This window comes from Malurus melanocephalus, unplaced genomic scaffold (genome assembly GCF_030028575.1).
Source record: "Malurus melanocephalus ecotype Western Australia unplaced genomic scaffold, MMel_1.1 scaffold_3, whole genome shotgun sequence".
Lineage (NCBI taxonomy): Eukaryota > Metazoa > Chordata > Aves > Passeriformes > Maluridae > Malurus > Malurus melanocephalus.
In genome coordinates, this window is record NW_026623235.1 from 7,965,973 (window position 1) to 7,989,060 (window position 23,088).

The following is a 23,088-nucleotide window of genomic DNA, read 5'->3' on the forward strand; positions in this document are numbered from 1 at the left end:
ACCTGAGTAATAATTCTGGGCACAGAGAAGCAGCACAGAGTGGAGAGCAAGAACCCTAAAATACACTAYGCTTACATCAGTGGATTTGGCAACTGGGTACTGGTAATGAAACAGCAGAGTTTTCACTATATAAAATTTATAAATTTATTTTTTTGTAAAAATCCAAAGAGCACGAAGACATCTCACTCAAAATACTGGTAAATCAAACCACACTTAGAAAAATGAAAGCTGATTTTATTATCTTATCCACAGCCAATCATTTGACATGAACATGCATACGTAATTTTGCTACGCACACACCACAGTTTAACGTTAGTTATTAAAGGTTAAACATACAACATACATCCTTACAAAAATGAGTCAAAATGCAAACGTAACTTTTAAACAAAACAGTTTTTACTCATTTAAAAAAACTTTTGTGTTGGGTACCATTTTGTACAAACACAGTTAATTTAAACAAATCTGCTTTTAGTTTCCTCATGGTTGCACATGAAAATAAGCTGCAATAGAAAATGAAGTCATCAAGGGATTTTTAAATAGCAGAAATAGGCAGTCTTGCCATGCAGAAGAAGCAATATTAAATATTAGTTTTTCAAAAAAAGAAAAAAACCACAAGTTTAAAAATATTTAGTTCAAGTCACAAATCTTTCCCCAGTACAGAGAAATCCAAATGCAACGCATAATTAGCTGCCACTTAGGATGGCTATTCTGAAAAGTAGAAATACTTTCCAGAATTGATAATTTTCATTGATTTGGCACAGAAAAGAAGTCTGAGCTTACTTAGGTACAAGAAAGTGATTAAAAAAAAGGGTAAACAGGAAGAGAGAAAATAAAAAGCAAGAAGGAACRAGATAGTAGTTGCAATCACTAAAAAAAAAAATCTGTGCATCTCAGTCATTGCAGAATACTGTCTACAGCAGGTGCGAATTCCAGGTAATTGTTATTGCAACATGGATTTAATTTGCTTGGAGGTAGTCTCATCATTCAAATGCTTTGTTGTGTACCTAAACACAGAAATAAAGTCAAGATGAGCATAGATGCTATTGTACTTCAGCTCAACAAATGTRTAATTTCTTTGTTTATGGCTGTTTATGGCTCAACCTCACTGGACCAGAGCAAAACCCTCGGCCATGGATCATCATCCACTCCWTGGTTACCAAAAAGACAAATGAGATATTCTGTGATGGGTAATTATTCATCAGATTAACTMTGAGGGCTCTGCCCACAGGAAGCATCTTCAAATCAAACTGTTTGAGAAACTCTTCTTCAAAACTTCTACTTACTAAACCTTCCTGTGATCCCTGAACAACAATAGATTTAATCACTTTTCAGCTTAATTTCCTGGTTAGTTAAGTGACTGTGCTGMTAAAACTACAGAGAAGCACACGTGCTTATTTTAGTCCCTTCCCCTTTCAAAATTCTCTAGGACAATAACAGGCTTTTAAATCACTATAAAAAACATAGTTATCTCTGTTTTTAAAAGGGAGTGCTGTATGTGCTCAATACAGGCAACCTYGTATGATTAATTTCCCTGATCTTCCTTCCTAATTAATCTAAAAGCAAATGAAACTTATTTTGTAATTTAAATTTAACATGTTCAATTAGCACTTTCACTGTTATCCACAACTGCAGTACTGTTTTACTTGTTCACTTGATAAATATATAATGACTTTTTAGTTTSGAAGTAAGTAACATTGTAGATATCAGCACATTTTGGTAATTATACTATCAACAAACAAGCAGCCTAAGGTTTTCTGAAATCCTGAAAACTTGTTACACTTGGTATTCTGCCCATGTGATAAAGCTGAACATGATTACAATATTCAGAGGAATTTGAAATTACAAACAGATGATGTCCCTCCAAAATCCATACCACCTTCCATTTGTTTTTGAAACACATGATCACTTGGGAGAATGCAAGAACTTCTCACTCCTCCAGAATCAAAGACTTAGATTTGGACTTAATTTGTCACAACAACATCTTGAAYCTGTTTTGTCACACAAGCACAGAGCAGCTCACCTCTGCATCTCTTCTAAACCATTCCAAATGTTTAGAAGAGATTAAATATCCTRCCCAGATGAGTAATCAAAAGTACAAAAGCAGGACTGTACAGCATCCATGAATGGAAGGGGTTGGTGCAGGGGAAGAACAGCTTGAGAGCATGGACTGGATTTACATAAAGTTAATTGTGGTTGTGTAATTAAACAAAAGTTAATGTCACTGCTCAGTGCAGTGAGAACCTGAACTACACCTTCCATTTACTTTGACAGTGTCAACAATAATGGGGAAAAAATGGGCCACTAGTAAAGACTGGTCATTATAGCTGCAATCACAATAAACTGGTCAGAAAATAAATTATAGTGAAGCATTTTCCCTGTGGAAGGCTGTGTTTTTACTCATCACCATGAACATGATCAATGACTGATCATGTTCATGAAGTTCAGAAAATKAACATGATTTTTGCATAGAAATAATTATGAAGTTTCAAATTAGGCATGGCTATTTTTTTTTTATTTTAACCAATAATCTGAAACAACTTTGCAAAAGAACCCATGTACAATACCACATTATTTCACTCCTTACCACATCATAACAYAAAAAAATAAAAACAGGGCAAATGAAATTAAAGCAGCTTCACTACAGATAAGGAAAAAATAAAACACAACWGCACATTTTCAGGCACAACAAACTAAAGCTTCCACATTCCATACAAGTGCATGAGTAACAACATCCAGTTGGAGTTATCTGTTACCAAAGTAGTGATATTTTTCCAAGTAAGGACAAAAACGAAGACTTCATCTGCCTATCACATTTTGGCACTTTTTCCCACTCCTCCCATGCTGGACACCCACACAATGAACACTTTACTGACTACAGATACAGCTTTAAGACCCAAGTTAGCAGGTTTTTTTAATATACTGAATTATTAATTTTTTCTTCACTTCTCCAATTAATGTAGTAAATTCTTTTCTCATCTATTTTACAGCAAACCATATAGACCCATGCCTGAAGTTCTTTTCTGAAAAGAAACAATTTCTATTTACTTACCATGCCATACTGACTTATTTTTAACCTATAGGCAGGCAATGCATGCAAAAAGTTATCTTAGAATGAACAACTTTAGGTTCACCACTCTGTTAAAATACAGAAGCTTCTTCATAAATCCTTGTCTCCAGACACATTGGAGGAAAAGCCTGCAATAATCACATTCACCTTYCCCTGAACAGTCACTGAATACTTTGCTGTAAAGAAAGTGCCCTGGACAATTCATGAAAATTCACATCAAAAAAACCCAAGAAACAAAAAGGAGTACCTGAGAGCATTTAGAAGGCCTTCTACACTGTTAGGAGGCTGGTCTTTAAGAACTTTGATGCATCCTTTCATCTAGAAGTTAAAAAAATACAGTTTTTTCCATGCTAATACCTTCTGGGTTTACAGGAACCTTTTATATTTCACTTGTCAAAGAGAAAAAATAAGTATTTAAAAATAKCAGGAGTATAAAGACATTTTCTGGATAACAGAAAGGAGTTAAGATTTCAGTATTACATTTTCTTATGACAGACTGGCTTAGCTACTTAAAAAGCTGCATCAAAGTCACCCTCAGCAACTTTGCTGATGACACCAAGTGYGTGGTGGGGCTGACACTCTGGAGGGGAGGGATGGCAACCAGAGGGACCTGGACAGGCTGGAGATGTGAGACCTGGGAACCTCATGAAGCACAAGTCCAAGTGCAAGGTCCTGCAACTGGGTCAGGATCTTTAAGGTCTCTTCCAACCCAAACCATTCTATGACAACTTCAGACAATGCAACTTTCATGTCCAGCTCTGCTTTATCAACCTTAAAAATAAATGGAACTGTGAGCAAAAATACATGTTCATCTTAAATCCATTGCATTCAGCCAGTGAAATAATGACCAACTGTAATTAATACAATGGGATAATACTCCCTTTGAAATAACCACAAAATCACACACAGTAACAGCATGTATTCCATAAAGAACAACAGAAAGTTAAAAACTTGGAGAGGTGGATGGTGAACTGAGCTATTTATCAGTCAGTGAGGAACAAGCCAGGTGCTGCTGTTACTTTCAGTTCTAATCTGGATCCCTTAACACAACCCCTGCTTACAAGGATTTCTAGACACTACCTGCATTCCATAAAAACAGATTTTTCATGACCTGACAATGACCACTGACATGTCTGAAGGCCTAGCTTCTATTTCTCACTACTTAAATATATATTTTTGCTCACAGCTACCTGTTTAGCACCAACCCAAYGTATACATCTGCTACTAGAACCTGGAAGACAGAAAAGGAGCCTCCATAAAATTTAAATACTCAGATTATTTAGCAACAGTAAACTTACATCAATTTTTGAAGTTTTGGCAAAAGCGCCCACTGGATGCACGTGGTCATAGAGTATGATGACACCCACCATTACCCTCAGACAGAATGATACTGTTTCCTCATTTGTAAACCTGCTTCTATATTCACTGCAATTCAAAAACACAGGTTATTATCTATGAAACAAGATGACAGTACATAGTAACACTCAAAATAAGATTAGAGAGAAAAATTCTAAGTCCTCAGAGACAAAACAAACAAACCAACYCAACCAAATYCACCAATCCCAAACTTTTGAGTTTTCTTAATTCCTTTCAATAACCTGCCAAAATTCAGATGACTGCTTAGAAAGTTACCTGAAGATTAATAAAAATTCTCACACCTAAAATAGGATCCTGGTGCTACACCATTTAAAACAATACATACTAACTTCATTTCCAGTGCTTCCTACACTTTTCCCTGTCACCTTCTAACACCCAAACTTCTGACTTAGGAAGAAAAAACTAAAAGGCRGGCTAATGAACATTTAACCACTTTCTTAAATTGAACAGTCCATTCCTAAGAAGGATAAGATGGAGCTATTAATGTGCTCCAAAACAAATGTCCTGTGGTATTTGGACAGAAACTTATTTAAAAAGACATAGCTCATGCTTAAGTAATTTTACCAACAGAAAACTATTTAGTACACAGAAGAAACATATTAAAAAAAAACCAAAAAAAAACCAGCAACCAAAGTTTAGTCTGACTTTGGTCAAACTCCCAGTGCCTCTCAAATGTGCAGCAGACAACTGACTGCCTTTATGCCTAGAAGTTGTCTCTTAATTCCCCTGAGAGGAGCACTGTCATTTTGTTAGAGCCATCATCCGGGCCAGCCCACAAGGACACACCATCCACTGCATTGCCCAAAGCCCCTCTTTCAGGAGGCCCTAGGCAATCATGCTCAAATAGTCTATTTCTCTGAATTATACATGAGAAAACCATTTATAAAGAGTGCCAAAAGGTTGTCTGGCTTCCATAGCAATTCTATTTTTAAATATTAATATGTTCAGAAAAGTAGACCACACGATTTGCATGGCTGGCAAAATGAGACAAGGTGGTTTCATGTCAAGGTAAACAACTATGCTAGCAAAAAGAAAACACCACAGKTCCTAATTGCCCCAATTATATTTCTTTCACCTCATGCATCACAAGTCAGGTCTGAAATAGACTCATAGCCAGCCCAAGCACTGTTTGTACTCACGGGGTTTCCAGCATGACCCTGCACACACTGGCCATGGTGCTTAAGCAATCTGTTGTATTCTCGATCGGTAAATTTTTATTCTGCAAAAAAAGATGTACAGTTTCCACAACTTAATTACTGTGAAATATTATGCTACAAAACCTGAATTAAATCAGTTATCTGCCCTCATGGCAACGTGGAGCAATTACAAACATCAACACAACTATGGTAAGTCAGGTGTTCTTGTTCTTTTTTCCTTAAATGTTACCATACAGATTAGCAATTTACAGAGCAAAGGCTACTACATAGGTTTTGCCTGCTTGTTTGTAGTCAAATAACTACTCTCTTGACATGACTGACTTTTGGAAAGTTTTGAAGGAATTATCTAACCTGCTCCTTCAAAGAGAAAAATTACTGTAGCCAAATATATTCATCTGCTGTAACAGTAAAACTTAAAATTGTTGCAGATAAACATCACAAAGAAATGTAAATAAGAGGACAACTTTGTAAAGGCATTTAAAGCATACAGTAGAATTCAGGAAAAAAAAAACCATTAAAAGACAAACGCAACTTTGCATTAATCATGTAATGTACAATTACTTTTTACTAAGAAATAGTGCCCATTCTTTGCATGTAAGCCAAAACTTATCACAGTTACCAGAGGGCGAGCACAACAGTTGTAGGACTGGATTTTTAGTACCACTAGTATTTATTTAGATAGTCAAGGATAAACAGGGATTTGCCAAAACATTGAAATACTTTTCCAGTTCAGGTTCCTTCTCCCTTTTGCAACAGTGTAGCGCACTTGACTTTACACAGTATAGCAAAAGAGTCTTGGGAAGGAGACAAGGAAGCCACATTTCAATTCCATTCCCTATTTCAAGCACAGAGAATGAAGCTATTTGCTCTTCCAATTTTCTGAAATTTCTGCTCTAAACCACCACCACAGTGCAGACAAAATACTCACCTGTCCTACTTCCGCCTCTGGGGAAAGCTATCACTACTGATCTGATAAAATCCATTAACTTTTGGATTAGCCAAAAAGTGCCTGGCTGGAGTCCCTAACTACAGCATCTGGGAAAGTCACATTACATTTCATGAGCCTCCAAACCTYGAGTTTTATTTCTAGACACCAGATTAGGCCTGGTGGAAGTTGTACATTATACCTGGTCCTGCAGTGCTCTGAAGCACATTATCTAAGCCATAAATTCATATTCTTACCTCTGACACAAACTTTGTTGTGGCATCACTTAAGGTTTTCAACATTGGCGTCGCTTCAGCATAAAATAAAGACATTCTGTTTGCCAACTCATTATTTACTTCATTTTCTCCCTCTGCCTAAAAACAGAAGAAAGGGTTTAGTTGTTCYGTAGAAGAAAGGTGGTAGCAGAAGACTACACTTCATCTTATTCAAGGGTTACCTACTGGGACATTGTTAATCCTCATACGGCTCAGAGTTCTTCTGTAGTAGCTGAAGTCATTCTGTATAGCAGGATTTGTCATCTATGTAGATATGGAAGCAAAAGAGTTGTGACAAATTCAAGAAAAATAAGRACAAGTTTTCATAAAATATAATACACCCAACAAGAAAATATTTAACTTCCTGAAGCAAAAAGTTCCCCTGCTGGGGACTGGTAAGCACACCATAAAGCTTTCTGGTTTCTCATATTCAGAACAAGCTCTAACAGGAATGAGAAAAGGAGCAGTCTTCTAAATAGAAGTTGGAAATTAGTAGATTGAAAAAAATTGCTTTGCTAATTTGACTCCAAAGATCAGACCAACAAATTAATTGTCATTTCAGCTTAGTTCTTTGCACATAAGCAAACAAATAGCTGGACTGTGGGAGTGCACAAAGTAAAAATCTTATCCCAAGAGATAGGCCAAATTTGAGTGAAGAAATGTGATTAATATGAACTGAAATATAACAAGTGCCTAAAGCTAATACGATAGTTCATCTGCTTTCCAGTTTAATCTAACTCCAGGTCACGAGAGCAAGCCAAGCATATTGGATATTTGAATATCCACTGCACATTCTACTCCAGAACAGAACACAACCAGGATTGCTCCAGTAAACAGACATGGCTTCTTTTCTAGCCTTTCTGACAACAAACTCTTTACCTTGAGTTCATCAAATCGGAGTGTAAAGTGAAGAATTTCTGCAAATTGCTTAGCAAGAGCCTGCTCTCGCTCCAGGTGTTGTGTTGGGGAATACGGAGTGCTGGTCAGGGCTCCCAGCAGGCCTCGCAGTCCTGCCTCTGCAATGACACCAGAGCATTTTGCAAATTACCGCTGCATTTGCTTCAATATTCAATATCAATATGGCTGATATTCTGCATGTCAGACTTAAAATCTACATCTGCCAAAACACACAGTGATTATTAACAAAGGGGCTTGATGAAATGCCTATGTGTCACTGCTGTCATATTTACTTACAAACTGCTCTACAGACCATGTCTCATCAGCACTGACAACCACAAAAAAATTTCTTGAAAGGTTTTACTCAAGCTTAGTCTGCAACATTTGTGTAAAACACGTTTCAATGACCTGTGTTAGTAGACTTCTGCCTTCAAGAGAGCACAGAATTCAAGAGGCATGTAACCATAAGCAGAAGTCATGTCTTATTTAAGATAAAGTTGTAATCCAAYTTCCTGTTCATCTTCTTGAGAAAAATACCTCACCTATTTAACAAAGCAGAACTTGCACGCAAAACCTTCCCATGTTTGGAACACATTTTTTACAAGACATGTTATAATTTTGATTAAAAGTGAGGAAACAACAGAAAGCTGGTGAAAAAACAAATCTAATAGGTTCTGTCAGCTTAGMCACATCAGTGAGGTTGGCTTCACAGGAGGCATGAAGCACCATCTCAAGTATTGCATTTGTATGAACCAAGAACAGGCATTTCCACAGATGAAATTATTTGTGTGTTTAGGGAGGAATAATACAGTCTCTTTTAAGAACTCTTGGTATCAGAAACACTGACAGAATTAATTGCTGATTATTTAAACTACTAATTTTCAGTCGATCAGCTGGTTACTGCTTTCCAGAGTTACTAAAGGAGTGGAGAAAGAGTAGTAAGTATGCTCCCATTCTCTCTCTCTTCTCAGGTATCCACTGAAGCAAGTTTGTCATCCAATCCAGTGTATGGAAGGAATGTATACAATATGAGCTTTCTTACACTAAGGAGTTGACCTAGATGTGATCAAATATACAATYAAAGAAKACMAAAACCCCCTAGTTAACACCTTTCYACTTACCTAGTCTTTGAGAAAATTCATAGAATTTCTTTAGTTTGCCTACTAGTGGAACAACTGCACCCCAWGCCTTCTCTTGTAGCTTCTCATCATTTGGATGCTGTATTGCCTTCAATGAGACAAAGAGAGGAGGAAATTATGCTTAGATTAGGAATAACTAATGCACTGCTGACAAAAAAACCCAAACAAACAACAAAACACAAAAACCCAAAACACCTATGCAGGACAATTGTTTGAAGAGCTAATAATTAAAAACTCTACCTACTAAGAAGTTTTCAGTTGAGAGACAAGCATGTACTAACCCATGTCTGTTCCAAAAAGGTCTAAATAACTGTGTTGAAAGCAAGTAACCTGAACAGGAAAACAACTTGGAGAGAGTATAAAGAAATGGTTAAAAATCAARTTACTCAGATAAGAAAATTTACATAACCAGACCTAATTAATTAAAATTAACAATTTTACTGTGGTTTTTTCAAGAAAAAAAAAAAAATTAGTGATCACAGCCTCATTCTCATATTGGTAACTATAAATTCCCAAATTTGCAAAGACAAAAAATTGCTGTGGAATTCAGGCTATATAYTACAGTAAGAACATTTAAGAGCATAATCAACAACATAAAGCACCACCAGGACATAGTGTAGATCACAGCTTTGAGGGATATATGTACAGACTTTGCCTTTGCAGTAAACTTCACAGAACATAATACCTTAAATTCCACCTCTCCAGCTTTTTAAAACAGAATCTTGACTACTTAGCACCTAAAAATACACTAAGAAAACAGAAATAAAAAACTCATTATTGTCCTGCAGCATTTTCACTGTGAAGCCCTTGATTCCAAAAAGTGTTTCAATCAACCCTGTGACATGCAGCACACTCCTCTCTGGTCCTAGAAAGTTTCCTTCCTGCCGTGTGTACCTCCTCTCAGAGAAGTAGCTCTCCTTTCTCCATGAGATCTGCAGACACACATTCCTCCCTGATCCTACAGCCTGTCCCTGTACATGCTCTTTCCTTGAAGAACAAGTAAGCTACCTCCCCTCCTAAGGGTTTTTAAGTGACACAGCTACCCTTAAACCTACCCTATGGAGAGGTAGAATTCCATTGAGAGAAAAACTCTCAAAGCTGAACAGCTCTGAGTATCTCCAACTCATCTGGAGTGAGCAGAGATCCTCCTATCTAATGGTATTTCTTAAGGGTATGTCACAGTAACTCCTTCCTCAGGAGCAAAGCAGACCCCATTGCTGCATGTGAGGAAGAAAAAAAGGGGGTCGGGAGAATATTTATCCCACCCTTGCTTAAAGAAAAAATGCAGTGACATTCTGTACTTTGCTTCTATTCCAAACATCTACTTTAGTAAAAAAAAAAAATCTAATTAAAAGGGATTGAAAATGAGATGCCTTTTGCATTGGGAATACCACACCAGGCTTCTCCAGTTACCACACAAGAGCATTGCACTGCAGTCACACCAAGCTCTTTCCAAATTCACTATTAACTCTAGAAAAGCTTATGTGGAAATACAAAGAAAAMTCAATAGAAACAATTCCCTACAAACTCTGAGAAGCATCATTTGCTGTTACATATGTGGATTAATATGACTGAAACAAGCAACATCTGTTTTGCTGTTAAAAAGAAACATTCCAGAGCAGAAATCCAAGACAGTGATTTTAATAGAAAACATGCTCTGCCAAAACAGCTCCTGCAAGCAAAGTTAAACCCCAGCAATATTTGRTTAGGATCAGACAATGAACAACCACAGGCTGTGCACAATTGTAATRCTCTAGCTCACCTCTCGTATTTCATGGCCAGCTCCTCTATATGACTGCAAGTCTTCCAGTATTCCTTCTGCATCCTTTAACACTACATTCACCTGATTATAAATTTCCTTTTCAGATTCTGTAGGTTGGGCATCTAAACAGCAGAACATATTAAATGTATATATATTTATTTTTAACAACAACACGGAATTCAATAGGCACACCTTCACCTATGGGACAAATTCTTCATGCAGGAACTCATCAAGAATTTTCATTCTTTGAAGAGCTACTACAATGTATAAGGAACTCCAAGAGAATAATTATATTYATTTTAGTAGTCTCTTCATTTACCATCCCAAAAATTCATCTGGATTATATCTTTTTGAAAGCTGATTTAGGAGAGGAAATCCTGATGAGTTGTCTTTATGACCATCATATAATGTCAGCTTGGGGTGAAGTAGAGGCTCACAGGAAGAAACATAGGTAAACACTCAAAAGACACATCACTGCAGACAACACAGGAGGTGTCCATGTCTGTTATCTAGAAATACTGCATCAGATTATTTTCCAACTTTTCTGCCTCGTCTTTWACTGGTTGAGAAGGAGCTGTATCTTTTACTTCTAAATGTATCTAATTCTCTAAACATATTCTTTATTGCACTCATTGCAATCAGAGCTGAGAACAAAAAGATCTAGTGTGAGCTCGTGTAAGGCTTTTTTTTGTACCCTATCTTGAAATATTTAACCTGTCTCCCATTTTTTCTATAATTAGCTAAGGACTTCCCTAAAGTATATGGGATCATAATTTCAAAAAGCTACAAGCACACTTAAAAAAAATGTGATTCTGTAAGAAGTAAGTTTTGAGATGAATCAACTTTTAAAAACACCTAGTACAAGTATCTCAAACGTGGTTTACCCAAAACATAGTAATTTTTTCTTTTAAAATTCTGATGGAACCTGTAAGGTTGGTTCCTTTTAGAATCATATTAAAAAAATAATTGTTACTGAAGCTCTTTTTAAAAAAACTCAATTCTCTGTTAACATGGGCAAAATATGCTTTGGAATAAATATAATTGTATTTAATCCACTATTTCCAATGCCAAACATCAGGGTATTAACAATAGATTCTTTTTTATAGGGACAAACAAAAGCCATCTAAGGACAATATATCCTCATGACTTTGTGCAGTTTGAAGAGTCTGGAAAATGTATTTTTAGAAATGCTTTTTCCATGATCCATATGCACAACTTCCCATGGAAGTTAGGTACATCTTTACATTTGAAATAAAASTCCCACAGTATTCTAAAGTTACACACTAGAAAAACAAAAGAGAAAACAAAGTTTATATTAGGAGAAAATAAATTTCACATGCATTGCCTATCTGGATTTTGCTGTAAATTKTGCATACTTCTTATTGTTATGGCTTAATGCATAAAGAATGGGCATTACTAGCAAATATGCCTATATATAGACCTTGCAACAGTTTAACTCATATTTTGAGATACATCAAGAATTAGCACAGGTTAAAAAAAACCTGGTCACTCCTTTGAAAATAAATAAATGAAAGAGCACCACATTGATTAGGCATCRAGTAAAAGTGGCCAGTGCTTTTCAGATCACCACAAAGGTCACATAATTTTGAAAGCTGCTGAAGACTGCTGTAAGAAATGAAGACAAAAAATGAGGGAAAAGAGCAGACAGGGAAGCAACAGTTGACTGGCAGCAGTTCATGCACGAACATGAAATGCTATAGTGAAACAGAGACTAAAACGTGAAGCTCTGTAGCATTCCAGATTGTGTTGTTAAATAATGCAATCAAGACTTGTCACTTGGATCATCTCACACTGAKAACATCTCCTGCCTATTTAATTTTTCATGCCATTTTTTTCTTTACCTTATGCAGTAAGGAGAGTTCATTTTCAATGTTGGGAGGGGCAGAGCAGAAGAAGCCACAAGAACTCCTGCTTCTCATTTCAAAACCCACCAACAATCAGTACAGCTGTACTACTATGACCCTCCATATTTAAAAAAGAAAATCATCTTCCAGATACAAATTTAGTGTTCTTTACTGGACAGCTGGCCAGGCAAATCAACACCATCATCACCTCTCAGCACAGGATGTAATCATTTCTCTAAAATGTTCCAGGAAACGTAAACCAATGGTTGATACTTAATTTGTTGGGATAGTGGGGGTTTTTTGTTTGCTTGTTTGTTTGGATTATTACAAACTTCTAAATAGCAGTCTGTTTTAGAACCAAGTAGGTACTGAGTTATTTCTTTTGGCATATATTTCATTTCTGGTCAACCTAGTCCTCTCCAGTAAAAGAAATCTGTAAAYCTGATTTGTCCCAACTCATTTCCTCTGCTATCCCTAAAACAGAGCTCAGATTTAAAAAGCAAACTTAAAATTATTTTATAGTCTGTTCACAAAACATTAAGATGGTACTAGGATAGGGTTAAAAGGCATGATATAAAAAAATCTTCAGGGTCTAATGCTGGCTGACCCAGAACAAYTGGTTTATTTGCTTCCCAGTCAGGGCACTGTATTCTGAAAACCCCATCACAGGGAAGAAAGAGGGAGAATCCTCTTCCTAAGCACTGTTATCTTCTTGAATAGATGGAGGCAGCATTCCCGTATTATGGGAATAGCATTCCTAAATATGTACCTGAGGACTCAAGCTACAGGACTTGAGAATTATTAATTGTGGAACTCCTTTTCCTCAATGTGGAGAGCACAGTGAAGGAAAGGGAGCTGCACTTCTGGAGTTGCTCTTGACAACTAAGAWAAAGCAGCCAGGAATGCTGGCATCCAAACAGGAAAATGAAAGAGATACACAAGTTCATGGATTTCCCTTTTATCCTGTCCATTTAAGCTCCTGCTTGTTAGAACAAGGCTGGGCCTTTATCAGCAATACCTTTCATAGAAAGAACAAACCCAGCAAGCACAGCACAGCTCACTGAGGTGTTCTGATTTTTGACACTGTTGCCTGGTTATTCAGGGCAACTCTACTATTTTTAATCCAATAGTGAGGAAAAGGAAGATCGAAGTGTTGCAACCAAATGGGGAGTTAATCTTCAAAATAATTCTAATCAGAATGTAACTGCACTAGATGCAATATACATTTAGAGTTCAGAATGCTCACACARTAATGTATTAGAGACAGAAGAGGAGACTTGAAACAATATACAAATGCTGCCATGTGAACTAAATACTACAAAARTGAGACAACATATTGCATGCAGGGAACACACACATTTAGTGACTATTAAAACAATATTTGGCTAGCCTACAAAACTAGTAGGGAGAGAAATTTGGGGTTAAAAGTTTACACTGAACAGCAAACTATTTAAACTGAGATTTTTCCCAGGGAAGAACACATCAAGTCATCTGAAACTGTCTGGGACAAAACTCACAAACAAGGGAGAAAAAGCCARACTGCTGGAGATGAAATAATTTATTCATCTTGGTTGGCATTACTATGGAGAATGCTGTCTCTGTGGCTCCTCTGAAACCTGGCCAAGTTCTTTGGAGATAATGCAGAATACTGTCAGCACTAGCTTGAGATCACCATCTCTAAGTACACTGTATTTTAGCTACTATTCAAGTAATTAAATTTGAAAGGATTTGCAACTGTGACAATAATGACACCAATGTAAAAGTTGAGCTGTAAGTTTCCCACATTTGAGGTGGCTGTTTTATGTAAACAATATTGCCCTGTGCACTTTGTTCATGTTCTAATGAGCTGCACAGACTTTAGAAGAATGCTCAACACAACGATTCATTTCAAATAGGTAAGGTAGATACCAAAGAAGAATAATCTTAACCAGTGTTGAAGCAAGGAAAAGACAACAGCTCATCATATAATTTTTCTGAATGGATTCTGATGGTCACACCAATCACTGGCATCTAGCACCAAAAACACTATCTAGGGGAAAAATAATGGTTGGAAACCAGTCTAAAACCTTTCTAAATTTGAAGTTTCTAGCACTACAAAGCTTTTTGAACATTAGTTTTTAGCTCTTTATGGTACTAWGCAAGGACTGTTGGGGCCTGCTCACTCTAAAGACATACATGGATCTAGGAACAAAAGACTTCAAACTGCCTATTATTGGGCCAGGCATAACACAGAACTGGCAAATTTGTTTTTAATACAGAGCTTACTTGTCCTTCCACACAAAACCACAACATTAAGTATCACAAGATTAAGTGCCAAGTCTTGAAGAAAGATCTTGGCTGTGTCAAAGCCAAGATCCTGTCAAGGCAAGCTATCTGAAACAGAGGAGAAAGAAGCATGGATACACAGTATAGCAGCAGAAACAAATGCAGAACAGGGTCCAAAATGAACAAAGAACAGTCTAACAATTCAGCCATAATATAAGTCACTTAATTTGACTGCMTATGTAAGCATTTCATGTCAGCAACCTGCTTACTCTCATGCCAAATCCTGTTCATGCTCAAAACATGCATTTTAAAACACAACTGATAGCTAAAGAATCYGTATTTAAAAAGAAAAAAAACCAACAATTTTTATTGCAATTCATTCTAGAACTATAGCTCTTCTATCCAGCTAACTTGCATTCCATTTATTCCAATTAAATTTTCGATATTTGCAGATTAAGCTGGAGCTTCACCACTCCAACAGTCTCACACGTGAGCTCTCCGATTTCACTAAATTTTACCTATTCTGATGATATGCAAGATTTAGTCTCAGACAAATTTTGTTTTCTGATTTTTGAACACAGCCTTTTATAATCTTCCCTTTATGAAAAATTTGTATGGCTAGCCTCTTCCAATAATAACACATTCAGAAGAGACAAGTGATAAAAACACTACAGGGTAAGGGTTTAGAGAAGGTGTAATTTTAAATGTAATTGAAGCAAAACCATATTTCTTCAAGCATTTGTCTTCATATTATAACTAATATACACAAATACTAATGTTTCATCAAACAACTGAAAAACAATTCAGGGAAAGAAAAGATTATATAATGCACCTCAAACTATCCATATAATAATCCTTCATCATTTTTTTATTATGCTATTCCATTGTATTCTATTACACGGTCAAAGTGTACTTGAACATTAATTTTCTTATTTTATGCTAGCTGATGTACAGCTGGGTAAAGCACGTGCCAAAACAAAGTAATTAAACATGCACAGCAGAAGCCAGCAACACTTACCTGCCATTCTTAGGCTATACTGTATCATGCAATAAAATCCAAAAGCAGAAATACTGCTGAATATGTGAACCTTCTAGAACACTTGGCATTGATCAGAGAAGCTACATATCCTTCATTTCAAAATCAATTTCATCTCTACACACACTGAGCCCCCTTTTAAGAAGGCATGAGGTTAAATTTCAGTGCCAGATCCAGTAAGGTTCACATATACACCTTTAAAGTGATGATGCTGGAGCTATGAATAGCTGTTATGAGCCAATCTGTTTATGCAGTATTATTAAGTTACTGGATGTATTAAGTCACTCCCAATATTAAGTGAACAGAAGTGACAAGAATCGGGTTTCATTTTCAGTCCTTCCTTTAAGGAGCATGTATCCCCAYGCAATTTCACTAAATCTTCAAATAATTACAACTATTTTTAACTTTTTTTATTAAAAGTAAGCAGAATTTCAGTTTAAAAAACAAAAACTCCATCGGTTTCAACAGTCAAATGTAATTTGAAAGCCCTTTCTGAAATAAACAYTTTACATTTTAGGACCTAAGGATATTTTAGAACAGGTTATTACTTTCTACCAAAGCTCACTGAACAATTATCCATAGCTCAGCATGCAAAGCAGTTAGAAGGATGGCAAAATGAAAACATACATTTAGTACATGACAAATGCAGTCTACTGCAGGCAAAGAGTAATAGATATATAAAATCATCTTCTCACTTTCAAAATCAAGGAAAAAATTTGGCCCCTGCTCAAGGTCTGTGCATGTCAAAACTTTTAGAAGGTTCCCCATGTTAAGGTACCTGCCAAGACAAGAATGAGAGAAAAGAAAATTTTCTTTTTATAAGTAAGAACAGCCCAAATATAGTTGATTGAAGCAGTGGGAAAAGAAGACCAGAGAGTTCCATCAGGTACGGACCCGTCCTTCAGGCTGGGTGAAGGGAGATCCCCACCTTGAGGATGCACAGCTGGTGACCCCAGAAATGCAGCTTTCCTGTAAGAAGTGACCGTGTCACCAACATCCTCACAGCTGCCCCTTTGGGAAAGGGACAGAATCCAACCAGTGACTATTCTGTCCCAGTACACCCTAGCACCAGTGTCCTGAGCAGGAGTACTGCCTTGAGGGCCAAGTACCAGATTTGAAAGCATTAGCCATGCTAGATTTTAACCTGATGGGACAACAGAAAGAAAGAGCTTTAATTTTGTCAGCCCTTATAATTGTGTCAGAAGGCCATCACAGAAAACCACATCAAGACACATCATTTCAGTGTGCAGAAAATGCTAACAGATGTTTGCCACAGATCTTTTATACAAGGTGCCTAAAATATGTGTGAAACTCAGACAGTTTCATTTTGCATTTTTGGATGTAAAAAAACACACATTAACTGCACGATGAATGACCAAAGCAGGATCAGGAATGATTCAGCACTCACTCGTGTACAAGAGGATTACAGTGAACAACTGCTCAGCACAGATTACTATGGCATACTGACAGAATTTTTCAATTCATGATTACTTGATTTGCAGGCAGATGGATGGACATCACTGACCACAGAGACCCAAATGACTAAGCACATGGAAACAAAATTTACACAGCAGCATGATGGTGGCTTGGCTACTACTAGAGGAAAAAAACAAAAACATTAAAAAAAAAAAGAGGAACAGAAAAAACACATGCAACTCTTTCAAATTCCAACTTTGCAATTGAGTCCCCTAGCCTTCACTGCAGCAGGTATAAGCAACCCTACTGTTACCATTTGAAACGCACCAGCTTGTGAAGGGCTGAGAGACTTACTTTCAAAATCCAAGAAAAAATGTGCTGCATTGTGGTCTATGTCCCTGGTTAGCACCTTAATGAGATTACCCATGCCAGCAAACCTAAAAATAAAAATGGCAAAATAATTTAGTTCCAATAACCATTTCCTGTTTTAAGTACACGCCTGGGTCTCACTGGAGTAGGGCTCCCATTGCGTTTTGCACTCTGGATTCGTCAGCTTCTGGTGGGAAGTAGAACAYGTGCACTGTACAGTGCATTTCCATGTCCCTTTTTCTTAGAGAGCAGTGATCGTTGAAAAAAATGGAAAAGTTAAAAGCTTTGACAAAAAAAAAAATCTGAATTATTGGCTYTTTTTCATCTTTGTTTAATACATATAAAGAACATGTGACCTATGATGACTGAGCACTTGTTTTGTGTAACTGCAGCACTCAGTGCCAAACAAAYCCATTATTGTTTAGGACAAAAGCAACCTCAAATGGAACTGGTGTCACCATAACACTTTTTTTACTACCTCTCTGAATCCAAAACAGATTTCAGAAAGCCTCTTAGTAGTAGTCATCTGTGGCCAATGAACAGTTTTCCCATTAAATCACAGTTACAAGTTAAACACAAATTAGGTTTTTCCAAAACCAGGAGAAAAATCAAGTTGCAACAGTTCTTCTTATGTTTGCTCTCACATCCCAGCTAAAAGAAATGAAAAGTGAAAGAAAAATTAAAYAGCTGTTAGATTACTTGAAATCAGATAAAATACTGAAACAGTTTCAAATGTTACCACAAGTTTCAGAAATCAATACATCAGTACGAGTATGAAAACTGCATTTCATAACAAGGCAGTCTTTTCATGAACCTTCCCATGCTTTACAAAGGCTGAAAATACACCCAAGAACCATTGCTCTGAAATGCCAAGAGCTCACTGGACTGCTGCTGAAAGACAAGAAACCACCCCAAAATCTCATCTCAAATTATTTAAGAATAAGCCATTAACCATCTGATGCTTGGATTCAAGCACAAGATATCAAATATTCAATTTTCAACCAAAAACTACATTGTCCTTTTTTTTTTCTGATTTTTACTTTTACTGAAGTCTCATGTTTACCTGGAGTGAGGTACCTTGACACTATGAATCATTACTTTATTAGGAGTCAAGGAAACTGAAGCAATGTGAACCAAATTGTCCGGCAAAATAAATTTTCAGAACCCGTGTTGACAGATTTCTTGATCAAACCAAGAACAGCACACAATTTATCTTTCAGGATCCTCAAGATTTCAMAATCAGCAATCAAACAAAGCTCGGGAAGAAGGGCAATTAATCCCAAATTGCTGAAAATAATCCAAGTCTTTACTCCAACAGCTTCTACAAAATGACCAAATGACTATTAAGAATCTAGATTTCTACCAGTGACTTTGAGTGTAACCCAGTTGATCACAGGGGATTCTGCACACAGCACTTCATCAGGAGGTATATGCTGGCTTTTTCACATGTTCAACCTTCTYCTTGAAACTCAAGGAAATGCAAGACTTGCTTCCTAATAATGAACTTATTTCCTGGAAATTCAGGTCCGATTTCTGAGCCTGTGAGAAACACCCATTAATTCAAGAAGTTTTTAAATGAGTGTCCAGGTGACTCTTCCTAAAAATTAAACCATTAAAACGTGCTACTTCAAAGAGGCAGTTTTCCAGGACCTTCTATCCCACAGCTCAGCAAATTATTTTAATGCTGCATGTGCACCAATGCTGTGTAAACATAAAACAGCAGAAAGCAGAGAAATTACTTTTCCATATCCCTCAAGTGTGTTCTGTAACACAGGACTGAATAAACTGCATTGTATTTAAGAGTTTTCCAGATTATGAATATTCTTCTTGTTGGGGAGCAGACAGAGGCATCCTTAAACAAATATTTTCAGTACGGGCAATGAAAAGCCAAAGGTAGGAGCTGCATAATGGTGATCCAGTCTACAGGTTCAGATTTAAAAACCAAACCACAATCTCAGAACAGGGTATTATGTATTTCAATTCCAATATTAACAAACAAGCAGCAAACCCACTGCAGTGAATAGTGCTAATGGCCTAAAGAGAACTCCTGTACCTGCAATTACCGATGTCCTTCAGCTGCACCATCCCCTCCTCCACCAAAATACTTTCCAGATCTCAAAAAATGCCTCTGTGGAGGTTTTGCCTTTGTTTTGATACTAACCAGTCTCCTAAGAGTTTTGAGGCTCATGCATGTGGTTTAAATATTAGATAACACTACTTAACTGAAAATCAGAGTAGGGGCATGCTTATAGGGTTGAAATATTTTGAACCTAAGTTCACAGAAGAGCATGTTGGCACTGCAGAACAGATTGTTTCACTGATCACCTTACCACCTCCTAATACGAGTAGGGAGTCGGGGACTTGGTTTTGCAATACAAATATCTTCATCCCTCAGGAAAGTTTGCCAGGAAGAATATATAGTTTCTTTCCTGGGAGTTAAGTTTAACAAATAGAGAAGCAYAAAAGAAGTTTTGGCATTACAATGGAACAGTCAATGTGGTATCAAGCAGCTCAGTGAAGAGCCTCCCTGAGCAAAGAAGGGACATTAACTACGACAGCAGCAAGATGACAAGGTGGGCTTTAGGAATGTATTTCAATTTACATGAACACAAACCAGCTTGAACATTTGTTCATAATGAAGTTCCTAAAAAACCTCTCCCCTCATGTGTTCATTGTACTGTAAAAATCTTGATAAACTTTAGAGTTTTCCACACAAGATATACAATCACATTTGCTTTCCTTGCAGCAAAACATTCACTGTATATTCCGTTTTTATAGAGTGCATGGAAATCTAGCCAAAACTGGACAAACTTGATACTTCTGAAACTTGAATTAAGATGTGCTGTAACATTTACTCAAGGATCTCAAGCATTTCTTAAAACTGGAAGACCTGATGTGTTTTAAGAACTGCAAAACCAACAATTTCTCCAAGCTGTAATCCAAAAGGACTTTAAACTACCAAGAGACAAATATTGAGAAGACGAGATTTCTCTAGCTTTTTTTGGGAGGACACTTTCTCTCGGCTTAGCATTCAAGGTAATGAACACAAGAGACAACAAGTCAGAATAAACTTTTGGGGCAAAATTAAGSACTCCCTTCTTGAGCTCTGAAATAACCTTTTAGAAACAAGACCAAGRTGCCACCTATGGAACCTCCCAGATTCATGAAAGCAGCTGCAGGCCAACATGCCACAGCTAAGGTTACATGGCCCTACACTTCTGTACATTATCTTCCTTCAGATAATGAGCAGCAGGCAGAGCTGACCTGTTGTACTCAGATGGAACACTACAGAGCAGAAAAGGAAATCTGACCTTTCTGAGAGGCTGCTGTGTCAKCAGAATACTTGGACTAATGTAGAGTAAAGCACCCTAGCTCAAAGATGCATCAGGCTCCTGACAGATAAGAAAAAGATTCACTAGAGATTCTTATTTTGTTCAGGAGAGCCCATCATTTTCCTGGGCCAAGAACACATAAAAGAAGAACCATTACTGGCTCTAATACTAAAGATGATGACAATTTGCACATAGCATGAGAAGCAGTCTACAAACCCAACCATTACATTCACCTTCAGTGACCTCTTCTGCTCTTTGATGATCTGTAAAAGCATCACCAGCATGAAGATTTTGGTAGTTCTATGAAGCCTTACCTTGGTAATTAGCCACATAGTGGCATGCCCAGCCAGTATTAATTTACCAAGCCCTTTCCAATTTCCTTGCAAGTCCACAGCTTCATCTGAAGTAAGTAAAATTATTGGTTTAGAAAATGAAATATGGTTCCAGTTAGGTAGCCCTGACACTGASCTACCATTGTCTAGTCAGGGACAACTTCCAGCACCAACTGCACCCTTCCTGAGCATGCTGCCACATCAATCAGCCCCAATTCAACAAAGACTTAAGCCTGTATGAAGACCAAAGCCATCAGCAAGCACTACTGCTGATTTTAGTGTCCTGCAGCTGGGCTTTGTTTTGGATCCAAACAGCTGATTCACAGCACTGACTGGAGGTGACTTCTGTGAGTGCTAACACACCTCTGCAMCCACAACTCTTCCAGCACAACTGGAACAAAATGCACACTGATGCTGTAATCATYATCAAGAAGAGTTCTGCATATTGTAATCTCTAACATCAAAATATTCACACCTCCAGCCTGAAGTACGCTTTAGGTCACTATTTGTTTTTCCACAGACCATCAACCTCTGTCCAATTTTATTTTGTATTCTCAGAATACAGTACACTTCAAAAATCTGCAAACCAATTTCCCACTCAAGGGTATTACTGATTTTAAAATTTTATAGCGCAGTGTCCAGAGGCAACTCATTAGGTAAACTAACAGCCTAAGACTCAGTAAAAGCACACATTTAGACCACTGAAGTTTTCTCCTGCCACAAATCCAACATCACGAGATCAGAGCAGAACAAAAACACTAGCTCCTGTCCAAAAACTGACTATCCCTGTGAGGCTGCTCAGAATCCCTGCTGGCATGCTCTGTACTATAGCACAATACTCGAGCCACGTGGAGCAGGTTATGGGAAATAGGAGCAGAAACCAGGAACATGGCTTAAACTTGACCTACTTGCAGTGGAAGACATACGGAATGCCACATTGGATTAGGATGATTTGGCCCATTACAGCCTTATGGGGTTGTATGATGCTGCGTGTAGAGTCATGATCAGACAAGCGGAAAGCAAAGGCATATTTTCAAAACAAGTCTTGCACGCATGCCCTTCCTGTGGAAAACATCCCTGACACATTTCAGTGCCCCCCACCTCCCCAGGCCGAGCCCAGGGGAAATGTAATARAAATACACAATGCAAGTAAATTCATCTGAGCACCAAAGGAATTTCCCCTCTCACACCTGAAAGAAAAACTGTGCATTAACAAGGATGTTGCTTGTAATTGGTGAGAGCTGGAGAACTTACTCGTATTACAGGTAGAATACTACCAAAATGTTTATAAGTGATTTTTTAAAATAAATATATATAAATATATATAGTATTGGGTTTTTTTTTTTCTATTACAAGAACAGTATGCTCTCAAACTAGTTTAAAAAACCCAGTTAAATAAATAGACTTTAAAAATCGTTTGTGATCCCTGAAGAAAATCTGCTTGAGGAAAACATCAGCTCACCTTTTGGAAATGTGTAAACCATTCCTAATACTAAAATCCGCAGTATGAAAACTGTACTCCTGAAAATCTCACATATGAAGTTAAGCACAAAAGCACAACAGTACATGTAATGCACATGTAACAGAACAACGAACATTTTGTTCTTGGGATTTCAGTTTTGAGTTTTCATAACTATGACATAAACCTCCAATTCAGAGATACTCTGGCAAAATAATAAATAAAAAAATTGATATCATTAGAATGCTAGCATGATAGTGGGATACTACAGCATTATAACACAGTGTCTCTACATAAAACATTCACTGAATGTCTCCATATACTGTTTTTCTAGAAGGATAATCCTGTCAGCCTGGCAATTGTTTCAAGGCTTATTGAACAGTATCTAGCCATAAACGAGGGGGGGCGGGGGGGG

At 37.2% G+C, this 23,088-nt stretch overlaps 1 protein-coding gene across 4 annotated transcripts in view; it reads right to left on the bottom strand.

Moving 5' to 3' along the window:
* Positions 1-374: 374 nt before the first annotated feature.
* The window catches only part of CYRIB (CYFIP related Rac1 interactor B), a 94,454-nt gene continuing 71,740 nt past the window's right edge, over positions 375-23,088 (bottom strand). For 2 of the 4 annotated variants that reach the window (XM_057368626.1, XM_057368609.1), the window contains exons 4-13: positions 16,461-16,543; positions 10,600-10,721; positions 8,820-8,925; positions 7,681-7,817; positions 6,988-7,065; positions 6,784-6,900; positions 5,584-5,663; positions 4,366-4,492; positions 3,315-3,385; positions 375-1,004 (exon numbers count right to left, since the gene is read on the bottom strand). In XM_057368626.1, coding sequence (XP_057224609.1) covers positions 941-1,004; positions 3,315-3,385; positions 4,366-4,492; positions 5,584-5,663; positions 6,784-6,900; positions 6,988-7,065; positions 7,681-7,817; positions 8,820-8,925; positions 10,600-10,721; positions 16,461-16,533 — 975 coding nt within the window. In that variant the 5' untranslated portion in view covers positions 16,534-16,543 and the 3' untranslated portion in view covers positions 375-940. Of the gene's footprint in view, positions 1,005-3,314; positions 3,386-4,365; positions 4,493-5,583; positions 5,664-6,783; positions 6,901-6,987; positions 7,066-7,680; positions 7,818-8,819; positions 8,926-10,599; positions 10,722-16,460; positions 16,544-17,535; positions 17,619-23,088 lie in introns of those variants that run through there. The other 2 variants (XM_057368636.1, XM_057368618.1) reach the window with 2 other exon arrangements.